This window comes from Mytilus californianus, unplaced genomic scaffold, assembly GCF_021869535.1.
Source record: "Mytilus californianus isolate M0D057914Y unplaced genomic scaffold, xbMytCali1.0.p SCAF_1, whole genome shotgun sequence".
NCBI classification, from domain to species: Eukaryota; Metazoa; Mollusca; class Bivalvia; order Mytilida; family Mytilidae; genus Mytilus; species Mytilus californianus.
Window position 1 is genome coordinate 14,610,286 of NW_026262581.1, and position 23,832 is coordinate 14,634,117.

Below are 23,832 nucleotides of genomic sequence, written 5' to 3' on the forward strand. Positions count from 1 at the left end.
GAAGAGGTAAAACTGGTCATTGGTTGCTATGGCAACCGATATGCTTAGCAACCAAAATTTTGCCATTTTTTGTTTGTTTCATCAAGACTAGTAAGTGTGTGAAGTTTGAAGAAAATCCATGACCATGCGTGCCACACTCCCTATATAAGAGTTTAAATTGTTACAGAGAACCAGTATTAATACTTAAAATGACCTTACTATATAATCGGTCAGTATGTCACTTGCTATCACTGCATAATGGAAGTTGTGAACATGCATGACGATTACATGTATGAAGGTCTAGATGGGTAAACAAATATAGAATAGAGAAAAATACACACATGTAGGCAAAAAAAAAATAGAGAATAATGTGTGTAGATATTGAAGAAAAGAAAAATGATGAACCCAATCCAGACCCTCATGTATAATATCTTGGTACGAAACCGACGCGCTGACTAGGATTTTCAACATGCTAGGTCACAATGTTACGGCGGTCCATAGGAAGATTTGTCACTTTATTCTGACATTTTAATCACACTATTAGTCGACAAGTTTTTGCTCCTTCCTCTAAATGCTAAGCATAGTAGGCGAAATGCACATCTTTAGTATCAAATGATTGGGTCGATGGCCCAACCCAAGACCTCTCGAAGTCACGGCAAATTTTCAGATATCTAGTATCACAACTTTCTTAAATAATTACGAAAGCCCAGAAGGATCATGCGAGATCCGATATTCAAAATTCGAGATTCAATATCTGAAGTTCGAAATTCGAAATTCGGTATTCGAAATTCCATATCCAGCGTCACCAATCAGAAGAATGCTTCTAACTTGGGAATTATTTTAGACCAATGAACTATGTTTTTACATAAATGATATTGAAATTAGCGGGTTTATAAATACACGTGTGCTTTTAACTGCATAATGTAGTAAATTGGTTGTCGTGCAGGAAAGAAATAAGAAGGCCGCTTCAAGGTATGTTTTTATTTGTATATTGCACTATTTGTTTCTAGTTTAGTTTAACTGCACGAATCTAATAAAGGTGTATTTGCCCCACTACACGATTGAAGTCTTACATGCATGTACATGGCTACACACAAAAGAGATAGGGGTCGTTCAAACGATTGACACTTGTATGTTGTTCAGGTTGTAAACATAAGCAAGCAGTAGCTGTGGAACATGCAGTACATATAGTTTCAGTTGAAGGGGCGGCTTCACAGGTAGAATGGAAGGGTGATTGTGTAAATGGTGTCATGCCATACAAATTTGTTTTGACCAGTGCCCCGTTCGGAAGCCACAGAATCCCAAAGGCGCGCATTGGAACTTTTTTGGGAAATGATAATACATCAAACCAGGAACAATCTGAAATGAATAAATGACGTCTGTACACTAAATACATTGGATTTTGGATTTGTACTGATTGATATTTTAGTCTTAGATGCATGATTTTTTTATTAGTTGTTATTGGCTATGAACTTACTGTCAGTAATTGCGAGTACTCTAGGATCTGTATTTAGTGTCTTTTTGTTGTAGGGATGTATAAGTATCCTGCCACGCTCACTCTGTTTTGTAAGATGTATTTCTGCTTTGTATTGAACTGATGTGTTGAACACTTTTCAACTGATTTTTATAACTTGTTCTTATGTTGTACTGTTACACCACTGTCCCAGGTCAGGGAAGGGTTGGCGCGCCTATTTTTTTTAACCTCGCCACATTCTGTATGTGCCTGTCGCAAGTCAGGAGCCTGTAATTCAGTGGTTAGACCGTTAGTTTTCTCGTTTGAATTGTTTCACATTTGTCAATTCAAGGCCATTCGTAGCTGACTATGCGGTATGGGTTTTACTTATTTTTGAAGGCCGTACGGTGACCTATAGTTGTTAATTTCTGTGTCATTTGGTGTCTTGTGGAGAGTTGTCCCACATCTTTTCATTTTTATAATTATGAAACATATTTTAAGTTACTCTTTGCCTAAATTATTTTAGATTTCTATTTTTAAAAAATCTTCAGAATATCCTATTATTTTTATTGCAATTTCCCTAATAAATACAAAAAATAAGACAATATTGTGTACAAATAAGATTTTGCAATATTTGTATAAAATAGGGATAACACTGCTAATCAAGGACTAGGTCAGAAAGTACAAAAAAGCAAGCAATAAATACTTAAAACAAAATATAGTTCATACAAATAGATGTAGCTTTTGAAATGTATAAAATATTTTGGTAGGTTTGATATCAGATGGAAGATAAAAGACCGATGATCAGTGTAGAACGCTTGCTGTACATGTATGGCTATTTTGATTTTTTTTTTAAATGTATGAAACTGAAAAAGGAGGTGTTTGTTTCTTAGATCTGAAATATAAAGTCATGTTTTTGTATACTATTAGTATTTCCGGAGTAACGGGAACCAAATATTCCATGCAAATGGTAAAGTTAAAGTCATCCCTTCAAAATTTTTACGGACGCCAGAAATTTTGGTTGAGCGTTTTAGAATTTCTCTGTCAAAGTTGAAAACGAATATTTTCCACTTTTCGTAGCAACAGTCCCATCTCCCGCCTTTCAATTGTGGTATTACCATATGCGACTTATCATTTCATTTTTAATCGCCAGCTTTTACGTACTGCTGCTCATTCATTCGGATGCTAGTTTTCTATGAAGTTTTTTTTGGACTTGTTTGTAAATTTCTTTTGGCTTATCCCTTTTTCCTGATCCTGTCTTTGTTTCTTCGATAAATGCTTCTTGGTTGCCAATTTAGTATCATTTACATCACAAAGGAGAGTAAATATATTAGGTTGCTTCTATATAGTACCTAGCTGTAAGTATTTTCCCCCCATTTTCATGTTCAAGAAACAGGTTACGAAAATCAAATTTGAAACAAGGTTGTCCGAAATATTTCCTCTCAAAGTTCACTTTGTTAGACCTCTACACTTTGATTCGTATTTGTAAAGGAAGTATTATCATTATTCTTAAAAAACGTGTCATTTATTGTACAAATTTATATTTTTGTAATCAAGTTGTAAAATAAAAGATATTTTTCTGCCCATTTTACAAACGACGTTCGGAGATTTTATTTATCAAAAGTTTTTGTTTAATATACTCCCCAGAAGATCATAAATATCCTTCTTAAAACTTAAACGATTATTGTAATTGAGGACTTAATTTTCATTATCACATCTGTCATTTCAGGGTAGTATAAACTTTTGCTATGCCTTTGCGTCAGCTTTCCGTTCGTCCGTCAAAAATATTATCATCAAAGTATACAAGACCAATTTAAATAAAACTGAATATGCTAGATTCTTATTGTCAAAACTTTTTTTTTACTATTTCAAGAGGCCCAAAATACTTCCGTTACTGATTCTCGTTCTGTTTTGTATAGATTAGTTGCAATAATCATGGACATTGCTAACCATAGACTATTCAAACCCGTAGTTCGACTACATCCAAAAATGAGGAAAAACATAATTTTTTTAAGGTAGAATTCGCCAATAAAAGTTTAGATGCTGTAAATATTAGCAATATTTTCCACCAGAAATCTGTACAAAAAACTATACCTGATTACTTCAAAAATAAAGCTACACCTGCTATTTCTTATACTTACAACAAGTCTCTTGCATCCAAGATTTTCAACCACAAGAGGGTTTTAGAGGCCTTTAACCTCAAAGATGTGAAATCCTAGCCGCCGGACTACTCATGTACATCGTCGCAATACAATTATAGTCCAGCTGATCATGTTATTACTGGCGACCTTGGCATCGTTACCAATGAACAACTAAGAGACTTGTTAGCCAAGGAACCAAAATATAGAATTCCCCAGCCCATCAACTGGAAAAAGAACTTGAACAGGTTACTGATGGATGCAGTTGAGGACTATGCAAGAAAATGGGTAAAGTGCGAACCAGACGAACCAGAACTGGACACTTTGTCTGAATGGATCAAAGCTATTTGATCATGCATTCAGAAGCGCATGCAAAAACTACGGTGTACTATGAGCACAAGAGTTACTAACCCTTCCAAGAATCCGGATGTGTTGGATGCTTTATCCTCTTTGCATGACAAATATGTCGTTGTTCCAGCAGATAAAGCCTCCAATAATATTGTCTTCATGTGTAAAAACCATTATTTGCAATGTCCCACAACACGGCTTGGAATAAATAGAACTACTGGTAATCCTACATATCTTTAACATCATTTACCAAGGACGAAATTTTACAAAATCACAAATCTGTCCTTCTTTCTTTTGGTATCAACATCAATGAAAACGAAGAAAATTTACCATCATTATACTGGATACCAAAACTTCACAAAACTCCATATAAAGAACGATACATAGCTGGGTCATCAAAATGTTCGACTAAACATCTTTCTAAAGTACTGACTACTACTCTTTCTACAATTAAAGATGGGCTTCAAAAATATTGTGATGATATATATTCTACCAGTGGTGTTAACCAGATGTGGATTCTCAAAAATTCGAAAGATCTACTGATTAATCACAATCTTTGCAATTTTGCAGCAACATAAAGACTTTTGATTTTTATACTCTTTACACTACTATTTCCCATGCTAAGTTGAAAGATCGACTTCACGATCTCATTAAACAGAGCTTTTTTTTTCTATAAAAATGGGAATCGTAGATACAAATTTCTTGTTTTGGGTTACAATAATTCATATTTTGTGAAGAACCACACTGAATCTACCAGAAAATATACTGAAGATGATATTATCAAAATGCTGGACTTTTTGATCGACAATATATTTGTTGAGTTTGGAGGATTTATATTTCAACAGACAGTCGGTATTCCAATGGGTACTAATTGTGCACCCCTACTGGCCGATTTGTTTGTGTACTCGTATGAAGCAGAATTCATTCAGAACCTTCTAAAAGACAAAAAGAAAAAGCGCCTTGCGAAATTCTTTAATTTTACTTTCCGATATATTGATGATGTCCTATCATTGAATAACCCATATTTCAGCCAATACTTACATCTCATATATCCCAGTGAACTTGAAATTAAGGATACTACTGATACTAGAAGGACTGCTTCATACCTTGATCTTTTCCTCAATATTGACACAGATGGACGACTTCACACGAAAATCTATGATAAACGGACGATTTCAACTTCCCAATTATCAATTTCCCATTTCTCAGCAGTAACATACCCTCTGCCCCTTCGTATGGTGTTTACATATCTCAGTTGATACGTTATGCTCGTGCATGTTCACACTATACGGACTTCATATACTGAGTGTGATCCTAACGTAGAAACTGCTCCAACAAAGTTATGAGGAGGACAGATTAAAAATGACACTCCGTAAATTTTACGGACACAATCACGAATTGGTCGATCCATACGATGTGTCTTTGTCCAAACTAACTAAGGACATTCTTACCACGTGTTAGATTGTGGTTTCACATTACGTCGTATGATCTTTTAATTACCAAACGTGACTTATTCCCGATTGTGACTGTTTTGCTGAGTGTGAATTCGCATTGCTATAAGACGTGTCACGGTACTTTTCTATCCAAAATTCATGTATTTAGTTTTGATGTTATATTTGTTATTCTCATCGGATTTTGTCAAATGTCTTATCGTTTGTAGTTGTAAATCTTATTTTTTTTTCTGTTGTATTCGTGTGTTAAGGTAAAGATAATTAATCACCCGGTTCATAATTAAATTTTAGTTTGGGTCAACTAATTTTATACGATATATTTGGTTTACAGTTTGATTTAGAAGAAACACCGACATAGCTAGATATTACTATTAATTATCTAATTACTACCACATTTTATATTAATTAGTATTGTAATTTTCATTGTTATTAATAAATGTTATATGAATATTATAAACCAAATCTTGAATTCTATCCTAATTCTATCCTATTGTGGGGAAATTTCAGAAATTCAAATATGACGTCACTTTTTTGGCGTTTTTCATTCTGTAGTTAGTCACCTCTTCGGTGTTATCATGTATATCTATTATATTGTCATTTTTATAAATTTACTTTTTGCAAAAGTATGAATTATTCTAAATACTAAGGATTTTCTTATCCCAGACATATAACCTTAGCCGTATTTGGCACAACTTTTTGGAACTTTTAGTCTTCAATGCTCTTCAACTTTGTACTTGTTTTGGCTTTCGAACTTTTTTGATCTGAGCGTCACTGGTTAGTCTTGTGTGGACGAAACGCGCGTCTTGCGTATTAAATTTTTAACCTGGTACCTTTTGTTAGCTATAATTCGTATGTTTCTCTGTCCTATTTGTTCTCCCATTTATTTGTATTGTAGTTCTGTCATGTAATGTTGTCATTTTAATGTTATATTTAACATTGCCATAAAAGCGGGTGGTTTGACTAGCCACAAAACCAGGTTCAACCCACCTTTTTTTTCTTAAAATGTCCTGTACCAAGTCAGGAAAATGGCCATTGTTATATTATAGTTCGTTTCCGTGTGTGTTACATTTTAATGTTGTGTTTCTGTTGTTTCTTAGTTCTCTTATATTTGATGTGTTTCACTCAGTTTTAGTTTGTAACCCGGATTTGTTTTTTTTCTCAATCGATTTATGAATTTCGAACAGCGGTATACTACTGTTAACTTTACTTAGGATGTGTTTATTATAGTTTATTAATTATAGTTTGGGTCGTCCTCAACATAGGCTGTATATCTAAAAGTAAAATATAAGGTTCAAATGGAAATATTTTTTCTAAAAGTTAGAAAACCATGATAGACAGAAAACTTCTAAAATGTTTAAGATCTATCTCCCACAACAAATTTATGTCCAAAGCAACTTTAAAATAAAATAGCCAAAATAACCAAAGTTCAACTTTGCTTGAGGTAGCATAAACTTTAGTTTCTTTATACTTTCAAAACAAAAAGGGTGTATTATAAATTATATCAGCTGACCATTTCCTCGGGGACAAGAAGCGGTATGGTCTTAGAATATAGCACTATTCTAGATAAACCGTCATCAAGAATAATTTGAAAGCACACTCATTTGAAAGGCTAGATATATAACTCCCTGAATATGCGTGGAGAAATATGGGCAAAAGGAATCTAAAACGAATAGCAATTTCTCGACAGCGGAGAAGAAAGGTACAATGCATGTTATAAATCGTGGCAGTACCAAAAGGACTGATTACTAGGCTGTCCACCAGTAACAGTATCGACCAAGTGCAGGGATATGAAAATATCACTAATTTTAACTTTCTTGTAAACTATTATCGAAAGACTGAAACAACATAATGGTGTCTGACCAACAATTCACCAACTTCAATTTAGAACAAATGTGATACTAACACTATTCTGACATAAATAGTGCTTTTGGTTATGTTTACTGAAACTAGCAAATGAATTTACATGAATGTAACTTTTTCAGAAAAATATATTTTGATCATTTTGAGCCCAAATTTACGTGTGCGTGAAATTGCAACACTATTTCAGGGTAGTTGTGATCAATAGTATTCTGTTGAAGATTTTCAGAAAACCAACATGCTATTTTTAATAGTAAGGGACTATCATGTGTCATTACAAGAGTTGATACATTGATTGAAAATTGGTAGGAAGTTGGTACATGTACATGTTTAATTCTTTATAATTATACTTTGTATATTATAAAGTTAAAATATTTAGAGCTGTGAAAATTTGGTTGAATATATATGTATTTTGAATTGGTGGTTTGACACAATTATTGATCAGCAGTTCAAAATATGTTTTGAAGTTTCTTGACGGGATCTGTCGATTTGAGTGACTATTTATTGCAGTTATTCCTCTTTTTGCTTATCTAAAATCATAACTTTGTGTGAAGCATCTTCAACTGAGAAACAACCGAATTAGTTTGAGCCACAATTTACATGAATGATCCATGGTTGAAATCTCATTAATCGATAAAGTAAGTAAAAATGTACAAACCAAGGTAATATTTAAAAAAAAAAATGATGGAATCGCATGAATTCCAAAAGGAGTGAGACCTTCAGGATAATTATCTCCTGCTATGCATGCATCACCCGCCTTGCATACATTATCCAAACTTAGCGAAACAGTCACAAATGGGAAATCTACAGATCCGACGACTATTCTGGTATCGTTTAAATTGGGTATTTAAATTATGAAAATATTTAGCTATTTTTATTGAGGATCAACAATGTCAGTATCAATTTTATTGAGGATCAACAATGGCTTAATAAATAGACCAAGCGCTTTTTTTTTATTTCTTAGTACACAGGTAGCTAATGTTTTATATAGCCAAGAAAGCACGACTTTGATTGTGTCTCTTAGAGATTGTTTCTAAAGCTGCAGCAATACATTCTGCAACCGAATGGAATGATTCTAAAGTCAAACAGAAGTCGAATAGGTGATACAAAATGAGATATACAGAACTGATACTGCTATGCGAGCTTCAGTAAATTGATGCTTAAGCTCAGTAAATAAGGCTTTGTCTTGTATCATAAAATGATGTAGCAAGGTTTTTTTTTGTGTGTTAAGCGTTAATGACGAATTGTAAGCACATGTTTTATTATTTCTCTGAAAATCTGTTACAAAAAAATATCACTTTTGACAAACCTTGAGTTGTGGCAACTTCCTTTACAGTTTCAAAAGATTAACCATTTTACGGTGTTGCATGTATGGCTATCCATGCGTATCGCGTTTGATAATATTACCTGACTAAGTTATGTGATATTGATTTTGCTTACACTCGTCGTCAACTTATTTTTGTAAAATTCATAAAATAAAATGTGCGTTTCCTTTTTTTGTTTGTTCAGTTAATACTTTTATTTTTATTAGCTCTTCTTTTTTATAAGGTTGTGGACTTTCAAATACTTTAGACTCGTGCATCACTGAAGAGATATTAATTGTCAAAATGCAGAAATGGTGCAATAAAATTGGTACCGTTAATGATAATATTAAATTGCATCGTTTGTTCCAAAGTTTGTACAGACATGTATTATCTGTGCATAGACTTGGAACTTTGGATAAATACATCAATACGTGTTATATTTACAATTTTAATACATGTCTTTAACTGTTTCCAATAATTATTTGTTGAAATATATAATTTAATATACACTATAAAAACAAAACAATTATATATATTCTGAAAAAAGCGTCATTCGCAATTTGTCCCACACATTATCACTTTCCTCGTCTGACCAATCAAGGAGTACCACATCATCGATAATGAAGCCAAGTTCCAAAGGGAAATTCTCTACACTGACATTTTTTGTTATAACAATGATTTTATGAAGATGTCGTGTATATTTTTCGTACTTAGCTCTGTGAATCTCGAACTCTCCCCAAATTTTATCCCTGAATGCTTCAGAAATGATGAATATGATGTTTCTGCTTTCCTGGATAGATTGTAAAATTGCATCAGCTCGAATATTTCCAGCTAAGATATCTCGATCCTCTATACACACAGACATTTTCCACGAATTTTCGAGTTTTTGAATCAAAGTGTTTTTTACCCAGCCCAAACAATCATCTGCACATGATAAATAAATATCATATCGAAATTTAGATTTCATATCCTTTTCGACAACCTTTTTGAATGTACGGTATATACAATAGGCTATTCGCCACCTAAAATTAGCAAGAATTGCAATAGGTAAAGAAAATGCGATGAATCCAACTAACAAACAAACGCCAACACGAAGCCAAATTTCACTTTTACAATGACTAAAAAGTTGGTGGAATTCTTCATAAACTTTTCTAGTATTTGTTATGGTTCCATTTACTAATGAACACTTAAATGTTATGCTCTTGTTGTCAAATATAATCTTTGTATGAAAAAGCCACAAAATAAAATCAGAATTTTCGCAAGTGCATTTGAAAACATTTCCAACTAAATTTAATGTCAGTTTTGTTTTCGTTCGTTCATTCTGCATATCAAACCAATCTCTTAATGTTGCATTTATCGTTTGGAGAGAATTGTGTATCAAGGTAAGATGACTTAGCTTCGACAACGTCATGACTGCTATTGGTATTTCAGAAAACAAATTGTAACCCATATTAAGGTTACGCAGATTCCTGTTTGATTTAAAAGCGTCGTTTGGTACAAACCACAAGTAGTTATATGAAATGTCCAAAATTGTAACTGATGGTACCAAGTTAAAAATTTTCTGATCTTTCTTGAAAGTTAGCCCAAGCCTTGCTTGTTTTAATATTACAGTACTTGTTTTTTGAAGAAATGGAATGCTTTTTCTTCTTGAATACAAAGTAGAATCAATGCCTGAAAGATCAGTATATCTTATATTATTTGTACCATTGAACGAAACTTCAGGAAAATACTTCATTCGAAAATTGGACAGATCAAGATGACTCAAACTGCTGATATTCATAAAGTGGATCGGTATATGTGGTATAGTCTCTTGAAATCCTACAAAATTGCGCAAAACCAGATTTTTTAAATTTTGAGGAAACGGAACTGTTACTTTAATTGGGGATACTCTATGTTTGCTCAAAAGTGGATATCGGTTGAAACCGTTTTTTGAATATGGGATGCTTCTCAAGAGACCGGAGAACCGAAATTTGAAAAGATTAGATACTTTTGTAATCAGCTTCATTAACTCCATTATTTTGAAACCGTTCATGATTGAAAATCTATTTCCAGAAAACTCGATTTCTTTAAAACATTCCGGATGATGGTAAAATAGAAGTGATTTTGGTTTGAAGTCCACAATACCATTTCTTATCATCAACAATTTTCCCACACAAATATTTTGTAAATACTTCATCATATCAGCAGTAATAACTACAGCAATTGGAGATCTGACTGACCCATCACAATATCCTGGATTAACCTCTTCAAATGTTATCTCGTTCATTGCTTTGTTTTCGAAAGGATATAAAATGGTCAATGCAGATTCGTATTCAACGCATACTCGTTTCAACAGAAGACTATGTAAAGAAGGAAAAGGTCTAAGAAAGTTAGCCTCTGCCACAGAGTTTATTGTACATTCAATGAAAGTTATCCTCTTAATTGTTGCTGGCATGTCCAAAAATGTTTCGTTGGTCATTTTATCCAAATAACAAAAGTCAAACAAAAGAGTATTCAACTTGGTTAGATTATTCAAACCACTCATATTAAAATCAGGATTAAATGTTAGGTCCACTGCCAAAATGGTTAGATTATGCAGTTCACCAAAGAACGGATACAACACTTTCGTTCTGTTTGTTTTGTTCATATTTCTCGCGATATTTAGAGTTGTCAAGGACACGAGTGGCGAAAATATATTCAATGGATATGATGTATTCAAATCAAGACTGTTACCAAACATTGACAGCTTATTTAATTTTTCAAGCCCTGCAAACGTATTTTCCCCTAAATATGAAATCCTGTTTTCATCAAGAATTAATTTCCGCAAAGTCCGATAACGTATGAACGCTTTTGCTGGTATATTGACGATTAAATTTCCTTTCAGATCTAGTTTTATTATATCATCTGGTAAATCCTTTGGAACATTTGAAAATCCTCTCGAAGTGCAGTCGGCTACTTTGGATTTGGCGTTACCTGTTATGTGACATAAACCGCAGTAGACATAAGAAAAACGTATGATTATAACCAAAAACATCAGAAAAATGTAACTGTGCATGTTGATCATTTAACCTTCATAACAATCAATGGACTAGACTGCAATTATTTAACTTCCCTTTTTGTTTTCATTTGATAATAAAACGAATTGTATGATGGCCGTAAAACTTTTATTTCCTGTTTTTGCGAGACAAAAAATGTGTAACGGAAAACGAAAAATAAATCTGAAACAAGGTTATCTGAATATCTTCCTTAAAATTAGATAATGACAAATTTATAACCAGTGTTAAAAATGTCCAAACATTTTCTATTTTTATGTGGTGGGTTTATAAAAGATTGCCCAAAATGAAGCTAGTACAAATCTTGTTTTAATCCTGGTATATCCTATTTCTATGTAATCAGTATTTCAATGACCTACGAATATTGTGAGCTTCGTAACAAAATAATAGTAATTTCCCGCGGTTCGTATAGTAACGCGTGAAAATATTCTATTGTCGGTACGTTATCATAAATATTCATAAGGCATAACAAAATTGACCAGTCAGGAAGTCGATTTTTGTAAAACGATATACTTGGTGTTTTTCAAGCGCTTCACTTTCTAGCCGTCGTTCAACATAGTAAGCTGCATGGACGCCGATATTCAACAAACAATACGTTCAGAAGTGCATAATGCAGTGCAAAACACTCAAGAACAGTTTTTGGACAATATGACAACTTTACTAGAGTCTCGTTTAGATGGTTTCCAAAGAAATCTTCAGGAGAACCAGAAATCCTTGTCGGACACACAGATAGCCAAGATAGATGAAAATATGTCGGACACATATAAATTTCGCAAGAGATGTAACGAAGAGCAGTACAAACGTAATCATAAAGTGTTTGTAAAGATGAGGGAAGCCAGTACCGAGATGATATCAGTCAGACGAATATCTACAACGCCAAACGGAAGATAACTGAAGGTATGGACCTTATCAAGAACAGACAAAAAAGTTAATTAAATTAGCTGATTCGTCAGACGCAGTGTGGCGTGTAGTAGCTGAATACATTTCTAATCCTTTGACCAAAATTCCGATGACAAAAGAAAAATGTAGAAGGCACAGTCAACGGCAGAGACCAAGATGAAAACAGAAAAACAGAAAAAACGTACAGACCAGAGGACAACACCATATAACAAAACAACAACAACTTCAGCGGGAAGTTCGATACCTGTTAATGTCAGCAGTGGATTTGTAAGACCTGGGGGATGTTTTTATTGTCACGAGAGTAAGCATTGGATAAGACAGTGTTCAAAAGCCACAGCAGAACAAAAGAATAAGATTAGTATAAATAATACGTGCACTTTTAGTTACATAGAATCGAGCGCACCTCTATTGTGTAAACAAACATCAGCTGATTTTCAATCAATGAAAAATACACATACTAAAGTATGTCTAGATAACGGTACAGGTGTAGGACATTTAAAAAAAGGTAAACTCGTGGAAAGAGATGTGTGCTACAAAGTTCGTGGTTGATATAATAGAAAACGAGTATAAGATACCATTTAGCACAGTACCTCGAGAAACAGTATTAGAAAACAATAAAACTGCACGCGACAACTCTAATTTGTCGCCTGCGAGATAGAAAAACTATTAGAAAAAGGTTGCATACGTCGAGTGAGAAATAAACCTCACGTAGTCAATCCATTGACTGTAGCTAATAATAAAAGCTCCAAATTAAGGTTGATTTTAGATGCAAGACATTTAAACCCACATATTGTAAAATCCAAACACAAATATGAAGACGCCACAACTGCCAGACAGTTGTTTGAGAGAGGAAACTATGTATTTTCCTCTGATTTAAAAAGTGCATATCACCACATAAAAATATGTCAAGCAGATACAACTTTTTTAGGATTCGAATAGGCAAATGATTACTATGAGTATAATGTTTTGCCATTTGGATTATCCTCCAGTGGGTATATATTTAGCAAAGTAATGAGAGAGATCATAAATCATTGGAGAGGGAGAGGTATAAAAATCGTTATGTATTTGGACGATGGCCTCGGTGGAGGTAATGGATTTGAGGACGCTTTAGCATCAAGTAGAACAATCGAATCATATTTTGAAAAGTTCGGATTTGTTTTGGCGCATGAGAAATGCAACTGGCTACCAGTTCAAATGTTAGAATGGCTAGGTTTTTATGGGATATGTCGGGAGGGGTTTTAAGACTCACAGAGAAACGCATAATTAAGTTGAAAACACTTTGGTTGTTTTCATTTACCAGTTTAGAAGTGATATTAGGCTGTTCAGAGTAAAATTCGTGGCAAGTATTGTAGGCCAAATTATATCTATGCCGGCAGTAATAGGTGATCAGGCACGATTAAGAACTAGATATTTATATGAATCTATATTGAGTAGAGCAAGTTGGAATGCTAAAGTACTAGTTAGTAAAGAAACACTTAAAGAGTGCACATTTTGGCTACAAAATATAAGTAGCATGAATGAGACAGGATTTCAATTATGTCAAGTGACATTTAATGAAATTCAAGATTATCACTTGTTCTGTGATGCACCTGGCAAGGGTTTTGGTGGTCATATGACCAAAGGTTCAAAGGACGAACCATTGGAAATGTTTGGACGTTGGTCAGTAAATGAACAAAACAAAAGCTCAACTTGGCGAGAGCTAGTAGCAGTAAAGAGAGTATTAAACAATTTTATAAATGTAATGAAGGGTAAGGTTATCAGGGTATAAACAGATAACAAAAACGTAATTCACATACTCAGAGTAGGAAGCCGAAAAGCGTCACAACATGAAAACGTGATGCATATACATGAAATTTGTACGGATCAATAGATTAAATTAATAGATATAAGAAGATGTGGTATAAGTGCCAATGAGACAACTCTCCATCCAAGTCACAATTTGTAAATGTAAACCATTATAGGTCAAAGTACGACCTTCAACACGGAGCCTTGGCTCACACCGAACAGCGAGCTATAAAGGGCCCCAACAATGACTTGTGTAAAACCATTCAAACAGGAAAACCAACGGTCTAATCTATATAAAAAACGAGAAACGAGAAACACTTATGAATCATATCAACGAACGACAACCACTGAACATCAGGTTCCTGACTTAGGACAGGTGCAAACAAATGCAGCGGGTTCAAACGTTTTAATAGGCGCCAACCTTCGTCCTACCTGAAACAATAGTGTAACATCACAACATAGAAATACGCACTATAAAATATCTATTGAAATGGCTTAACTCAATCAAAAGACATATAAACAAAAACATACACTGAACGATTAAATTTGATCTATGACACAATGTAAATACAAAATTAATAAAACAAGGGGGTTAGATGTAAAACAATATCAGAAAGACAACCATAACCTTGGACAAAATGTCGCCAAATAAAATAACGTATACAGGTAAATAAAAATAATTTTGTTGTAAGGTATACATGGAGTACGGAAAAAAATTTTACAAAATAAATTTTGTTGTTCCTAGTACGAGATCAAAAGTAAAAATTTATCGTCATACGAAACACTTGTCAAAGGTGGTATATATTAAAAATAGTGAGACTAGATATAACAATAAATAAGTAAACATTAAATAACAAAAATACATTACAAATTGTATCAACACGAAAGTACGATTTGAGAGTCCTCGCAGTTACTGAAAGCTAGTAAAAAGCCAAAAACAATTAATAATAAAAAAAAATCATGCATCAGAGACTAAAATCAACTTAAACACATCCCAGGGATTTAGTGTTTTAACGTCATGGACAGTCAAAGAAGACATGACTTGTGCAATGCCAAAATAAAAGTATCGACAGGCAGTAGGATAGTTAGGAGTTAACCTGTTAATAAATATGTATAATGTAATATATAACAAGTCTAAAAGGGTACAACATCACCAAAATATTATTAAATCATGAACAAATTTTAGACATTTCGGATAGCTAATATCCTTCATCAGTAAGATGTAAAATGAATCTTATGTTGACATGTGGTAGTCAAACTGAAATAAAAATCTTGAATGCTATACAAATTATCAATAATCAATACGCTGGTAATTTTTTTTAATATTGATGTTTGGAAGAAGGAATAAATTTCTTAAAACTGTAAGAGTCCAAAACGGAAGCATAAGTTACTGGAAACAAGTGATGGTAGGGAAAATGAGTCACACATTCTATGTTTTTTCATGTATGTCCTCTGGGGAAACTGTCCTAAGCTTTCTCATCCAAAACCTTTCCCGAGCAAGTCTGTCGGCCCTTAACCAACCCTCGTTGTGGTCTATGATAGTGATGGTAAGGTTTTTGAGATCAGCTTGGGCTATAATATATTTTGTAGTGTACTGTATTATAATTTATGATCCATCGCCCCGTAAGATTTATCGTTTGCTATTATTCAGTCATTTAATGTAATATATAGATAGAGTAATCTCTATATAGAAAATGAACGTGGATGTGTATTTATACATCCCAAAAAAACCGTTTGAAATGAATACAAATTTATCTTTGTTTTAATTTGCTGATGACAAAATTGATATTTGTGCCATTGTAAACTATAATCAAAGATCTAATTACAACATTGTTAAGATAGCATTTACTAATAAGTTTGTTTAAAGGTTCGATGAGTTAACACGGATCACATAGTGATTTTCGCGCTTTGAGTACAATATTACCGTAAAATTTAGGATGTGAAATACCGTTTTTAATAAGTTTTCTACAGGTACAGCCAAATTTACTAATAAAATAATAAAATCTTTTGAATCTATGAAAGAATTTAGTAAAAATTTAAGTAATTTATGGTAACGAAATCCCTGACTTGATAATTTACCAGTGATGCATTGATAACGTTCGTTAAAATCTATGCCATCACTACACACACGGGCATACCTAACGAGCTGGGATATATAAACACCGTATGATGGAGCCAAAGGAACATCGCCGTCTAAAAAATGAAAATTAACAATAGGGAATGAAAAATCGTCTCTTTTGTCGTAAATTTGAGTATGGAGTGTCCCTTTAAAAATTGAAATGTCTAAATCTAGAAAAGTTCTGTTTGGATTCCACGTGACACAACAAACACGCTGACATGTAAAGAAGACAATCAGATTGTGATGACTGGGAGGTGCTGGACGAAATATTTACATAGGTTTGCACATGACTAAAACACGAAGTGTAAGCACTTCAATTCAAAATATTGGTGTCCAGGAACATCAGGTATTAACGCTTTCAGAGTTGACTGGAACGGTAAAAATAATTGGCTTGTACTACCACCAACCTTGATTCCAAAAGTGTTAAACAAATTAAAAGAAGAAAAATGAAAGGCTATTTTATTCATACCAGAGTGAACCTCTGCACCGTACTGGCCTATGATAATAGATGAGAACGGGAACATGAACGCTTTCAAAGTTGCACACAATTTTTTTCAGGGAGAGAACTTGACCAGAAAAAGCCGCGGTCAGAGCGGCATATTTGGACAACAATTTTTGAAATTTAGGTTGATTGATTCTTCTCTTTCTTAACAGGGACCAAATTAGATCGTACAGTAGAGGAGGCCTTTAGAAATAGCGGCATTGATGGTGACAGTTATTTATATAGGCTTTATCCAAAAATGTGCGAACTTCTAATTAATAGCAGAAGTGACAACACAGTCAAATCTTATTTTAATGCTTTTAAAGGTGGGAACGTTTTATATCTCTTCATGAACATGTTGCTTTGCCAGAGCAACCAGTGCACGTCGCACTATACCTTACCGACTTAGTTAACAACGGTTCCACTTATCATCTGGTGTATAATACAATATATGGTATAAAATGGGCACACGAAATCAACGGCTAAAAAGATCTTACCACGAACACTTTTGTTACATCAATACTAGAAGCTCTAAAACAGTTGCACCAAAAAAGACGAACAAGAAAGATCCAGTTACTACAGACGTTTTGATAGAACTATGTGATACGTTCAAAGATTGTTCTGATCTACTTGTGCTAAGAGTTTTGACTACGATGCTACTTTGTTTTGCAGGTTTCCATAGATACGATGAACGTAGTTCTTTGCGTTTTCTTGACATTGATATACAAGATTCTTTTCTGATTTTACATATAAATAAGAGCAAAATTGACCAATACAGGCAAAGCAATGAAGTGATAATATCAAAAGGTTCTACAATCGCATGTCCCTATAATATGTTAGTTAAATACACACGTTTGGCTGGTTTTAGTAGTCATGAGAATAAATTTTATTTCGTCCTATCTAAAGGTCAGGAGAGTTGTGTAAATTGATAAATAAGAATACGAAACTCAGTTACACGGCGGCTGGAGAGTGTCTTCTTAAAAGAATCAGAATTATACGTCGCGGTTGAAACATAGGTCTTCACTCGTTCAGATCTGGTGGTGCCTCAGTGATTGCAAACACGGACGTTAGCGACAGGTGTTTGAAAAAACACGGCAGATGGAAATCTGACTCGATTAAAGATGGTTTTATCGTAGACTTCATAGAGAAATGTTTGAAAATTTCTCAAGTTTTAGGTTAATAGTTCATATTTGGGATCGTGTACCCTTTCTTTGTATATTTCTATCACGTTCGACGGGCTGTCGGCAAATTTACATTTATGTTTTAGTTATATTTAGTCATGGAGTATAGGTAATGCTGTGCAGCATTCACGTTTCCACTTAACAACACAGGTCAAATTTAAATTCTTTTCTCCATATCTACCCAATTGTTGTATGCCTAATTTGCATACCTTTTAGTTTTTACTGGAATTTTTGTAAGTTAAACATAACAAAATTGCAGGTCTCTCTTTACGTTCAATGTAAAACAAATTGAGTCACAACAACAAAAAAATTCTTACCACTCAATTCGTTTTTCAAAGGAGGAAACCCAAAACACACAACACCTTTTTTGTTTGGCTTTTTAAGATTATTAGTCATACTTGTCCTACCTCCATGAAAAATATGTTGTCCCGGCAGATAAAGCCCAAAACAACATCGTATTTATGTGTAAATTACATTACATTAACTGCTTGATAAATGAATTAGGTATTGATAATTCACTTGGAAAATCACATATACCCCCAAGACACTTTCAAAAGAGGAAATCCTTGATAATTATAGATCTGTTCTATGTTCCTTTTGAATTGCAACCAAAGATGAAGAACTGGATCTTCCATCACTGTATTGGATACCTAAACTACTTAAGTGTCCTTACAAACAAGGTTATATTGTTGGGTCTACCAAGTGCTCCACGAAACCTCTTTCTAAATTATTAACATAAATTTTATCAGCAATCAAAGCCGGGCTTATTATAAGTTATTGTGAAACTACCTATTCGAGAGGTGTCGTGAATCAGATGTGGTTACTAAAAAATTCCAAAGATCTTTTAGAGTACATACAATTTAAGACTCTTTCATCTTGCAATAGTATTTAAAAATTTGACTTTTCTACACTTTACACAAGTATTTCCCTTTTCAAAATAAAAGACAAATTGAAAGAGATGATCCTGCTTTGTTTCATAAATATAAATGGCCAACGTAGATACAAGAATTGAAAACAATACGTTAAATAATTACACGCGTCCGAAGCGCTTTTCTGGATTTACCTTCATCAGGAACGCTAAAAGCCAAGTATCTTGTCTTATGTAGGGATAAATCATACTTTGTAAAAATTCACTCTGAATCAAACAAAAAATTCTCTGAAACTGACGTTAACAAGATGCTTGATTTCTTGATTAACAACACATTTGTTACGTTTGGAGGACGTGTTTTTTAACAAACATTCGGCATTCCCATGGGAACCAACTATGTCCCTCTTCATGCCGACTTGTTCCTTTATTCATATGAGGCCGACTTCATACAGGAACTTCTTAGGAAGAAAAAAAAAAGTTAGCAGTATCCTTTAACTTTACTTTCCGCTATATATATAGATGATGTTCTCTCACAATAATTCAAAATTTGGTGACTATATTGAAAGAATCTATCCCATCGAACTTGAGATAAAGGAAACAAAAGATACAGTTTTGGCTGCCTCATATCTTGACTAATATTTGGAAATTGACAATGAGGATCGTTTGAAAACAAAACTTTACGACAAAAGAGATGATTTTAGATTCCCAATTGTGAACTTTCCATTTCTATATAGCAACATTCTAGCTGCACCTGCATACGGAGTTTATATCTCCCAGTTGATACAATATTCCAGGGCTTGTATTTCCTATCATGACTTCCTTGATAGAGGGTTGCTGCTCAAAATGAAGCTATTAAACCAATAGTTCCAAGTGGTGAAGTTGAAATCATCCCTTCGTAAAATTTACAGACGCTATCATGAGTTGGTTTATCAAATAAATAACGGGCCTCTGATTTTCTTCGTCAAAAGCAATGATAATGAGATTTGTTTATAAAATTTAAAAACTAATACCTATATTCAGTAGGTTTTCATTGTTTTGAACCCAGACGAGGTGAAAAATCCACACCGTATAGTCAACTTTAAAAAACCCTCACATGAAAAATATGAAGAAATTCAATTGAGAAAACTAACGGCCTAATTTATAACAAAACAATTTACATAAAAACAAATATGACAGACATGAACCAACGACAACCACTTAATTACAGGCTCCTGACTTGGGACAGGCACAAAGATAATGTGGCGGTTTTATCGATGTATTGGCAAATTTAAACAAAATGTCACTAGAAAGACCAGGAAGGCCAATCAAACGTTGTTTTTTTTATGCCAGAAACATTTAGAAAAAATATGTTGCTCAATTTTCAATATCAAACTTTTTTTCCTTCCACTATGATACATATTGAAGATGAAATATGCAAATATCTTTTGAGTCGCAATCAACTAAAATCGATATTGAAATATTTGAAATATCAGTAAGGGCTTATTGTCAATTACATTTTCTGTTTAAAAGGCCAAAATTCACGACGATTGTATGACATTGGAAGCTCATCCATCATTTATTTGATACACACAACCTTTGTTATTAATATCGTGGATTTTGAATAATAAAATAAGCACTCTGAATGGCTCATATCGAAGATGAAAAATACCCGTTTTTTTATTATTATCATTATCTCTTTTCATGCTTGACTCAATTCTTTCAAATACGGGTAATGCATCCATGTTTTGTCTAGTTCTATAACAAATAATACTGAAGATCAGCATGTCCATACAACGTTTTCATGTGGGTTTCTCCCTAATTTCAACCATTTTGAAAATCAAACTAGTAATTTCGGTGCTACGTAATACCTTTTACAAGAAAAATTGTCGGTAATGTTTTGTCATATGACCTGTATTGTAAACCATGTCAACTGAAATAAAGATTATTTATGTATAGTTACATGGCCATGTCTTGTTTTGTTTAATATCATGGAAACCACCTTGAGATTTTCCTGACTTTTCACAGTTTAATATATTTTTTTGATATCAGTGAATCTGGAGTACCGTATATTTGTCTATACATTTCAACAGTGATCATGTTTCAAAATGTTTTTTCTCATTGACAAAAAAACGATTGTAATATGTTTTTTTTAAGAACGAAGAGAATGCACATTAATATGAAGGGTGACTAAAATGATAAGTTACTGATTTAAATGTGGTTGTAAGACTGCGCAGAAGAAAAAATAACCAGAGAGTTCACCTTTCTGTTCGTCCGTAACATATCCATTGGTACTGTACTGTTTATCACCATGTTTGGTGACTGTACGATACTGCAGCGCAATTTGATTTGCATGAGTACATGAATTATTACCACTATTGACTGATGGTAGAATAACGACAACTGAAAAAAAAACTCTTTGTAGATCACTTGCCTTGTAGCTTTCACACTCAGTTGTTTATTTGTTGGATGTTTGTGGGTCTTTTGTATTTTAGTTTTTCGACATTGTAATTTTTTTCTGTAAGAATTATTGGCATTTTTGGTTTATTGTAGCATAATGCAGTCTGACTAATTTGCTCTTGATTATAGCTTTGCTCCCACACTTCACATACCAAGAACAGAGCATGTAATATTTGTGTTGATCAGAGTTTCCTAATGGCAATTTATGCATACAGTTATGTCATAACATTAAAACAAAACATTGCGTTTTCAGAACAAGTACCATACGCACTATGGTATAGTTCGAAGACAGATTCATATTAACAATATGATCAGAATTGAAAGACATTCAATGCACAATGCTGCCATAATAAAAATAATGCTGAATTGTCAGTACTTATGGGCAACAAAACTTGTATTAGACAAGAAACAAAAATAATCAAACCTAGCAAAATTGGTAGATAAGAAAAGTTTTTGAAGATTAATATATCTTAATTGATAAGATATTTCAAAAAAGAGAAGCCAAAGACACCAAAAGGATATTCAAAATCATAAGTAAAAAACAAACTGACACAGACATGTCAAAAAACGAAAAACCACGAAAAAACAGTAAACAAGACACAGAAAAGAAAAATTAAAACTAAGCAAAACGAAATCCATCAAAAACCATGGGTGATCTCAGGTGCTCCAGAAGGGTAAGCAGATAATACTCCACATGTGGCACCCGTTGTGTTCCTCATGTAAGTACAAACTCGGTGATACGTCTAATTCGGAAAGTCAAATTCGAGAAAAAGAGGACGGGCTTGTAGTTAAATTGAATTGGAACATATCCACGCCATCTTTGAAACAGATCTTTCATAACGATCAACCAACTCGTTCTACGTCCGTAAAATTTTCGAAAGGAAGATATCAACTTCACCACTTAGAACTCTTGGTTCAATAGCTACCTTGAAGCAGCAACCCTCTAACAAGTAAATCATGATAGGAAATGCAAGTTCTGGAATGTCGTATCACCTGGGAGATATATACTCCATATACAGGTTTTCTTCGAATGATAGTTGTAACAGAAAACTACTGAACCAATCACTCTTAAAGGAGCATTAGTTACAATTAAGATAAAAAAAAATACGATTTTTTTGGTTTCATACATTTATGACAGCGGGATTGCAAAAAGTATTTCGAAATAAGCTGCCAGTTTGGTTATATTTTGTCAAAATAAGCTCAAAAACATCGCTGACTAACAGTTACTAAAAGTGATCTAAAAAATAACTATGGTGACCATTTGTCCACCCGCTTCGGCATCGTAATAGTGATAAAATTTACTGCTTTTCCGAACAAAAATTCATCAGAAACGCTCAAACACCCGAAAGTCAAGAATGTATTTCTAATTGAATGCGCGATGAACTTTACAACCAAAACAAAATATCCAAATCCAAATAAGGTAAACTTTGCTTGAGGTAGTATGAAATTAAGTTTCTTTTATCGAAGAATTTAAAAAGGTGTACTTAAAATCATGTCAGTACGGAAAAACTGACTACAGAGCTGATAATTTCCTTGTGGACAAGAAGCATTATGGACCAGTCCTAGAATATTGTGAACCATTCATCAAAAATACACAAACCAACTCATTTGAAAGCCTAGGAAGTATAAATCCTGTAATACGCGGACAGAAATATGACAAAAAGAGATATATAAAAAGAATATCAATTTTTAAACAGCGGAAAAGAAAGGTAAAATGTATGTTATAAATCGTGTCAGTACCATTGCACCAAGTTCTAAGCTATCCACCAGCAGCAGTATCGAGTGCAAGGAAATTGAAATACCAACAATTTGATGTATCTCGTTTACTAATATCAAAAGACAGAAACTGTAAACAAACAACTTAATTGATAAGTTGTTAAACATGTGTTGATAAGTTATATGACGGAAGCTGTCTATTGACTATTTATTGCGGTTATCGATTCACATGAATGATCCTTAGTGAATGTTAAAAAAGGATTGTATAATGAAATCATACAAAACTAAATCCATTTAAAAAAAAGGAACATTGAGTAAAAATGCTTATATTTGTTGTTTATTTAAAATAAAACTGTAGCAAATAAGGAAATTCTGACAAAAGTAAAAATGTCATGAAAATCAAGACCTTCTGTACACTTATAAAAGCAGTCTTTCTATTCCTTATTAGATTTTTTTGCCCTTTGAATTTGAAATTTAATAACTTTCAGTCTGATTAAAACCATACCCTCCCTCCAAAAAACAAAAAACCCTATCCACTTGCGTTTGTGGATAGTGGAGGTTGGTTTTAATCAAACTGAATTACTTTAAACATAAAACTACTATGATATGTGCCTTTCATTTAAGGCAACAGTAGTTTACCGCTGTTCCATTCTCATAAATCGTTAGAGTAGGTAAAAACCAAGGTAACAATATAAAAAAACTGATGGAATCACATGAATTTCAAAGACCGTATGTGTCTACATGATAAGCATCTCCTGCTTCAATGTATGCATGCATCACCCGA

General features: G+C 33.4%; 1 protein-coding gene across 2 annotated transcripts in view; it reads right to left on the reverse strand.

Moving 5' to 3' along the window:
* Positions 1–8,964: 8,964 nt before the first annotated feature.
* LOC127709212 (toll-like receptor 4) overlaps positions 8,965–23,832 on the reverse strand; it is a 94,751-nt gene continuing 79,883 nt past the window's right edge. Inside the window, exon 2 of one of the 2 annotated variants that reach the window (XM_052214650.1) lies at positions 8,965–9,512. In XM_052214650.1, coding sequence (XP_052070610.1) covers positions 9,057–9,512 — 456 coding nt within the window. In that variant the 3' untranslated portion in view covers positions 8,965–9,056. The remainder of the gene's footprint in view (positions 9,513–23,832) is intronic. The other variant, XM_052214736.1, reaches the window with a different exon arrangement.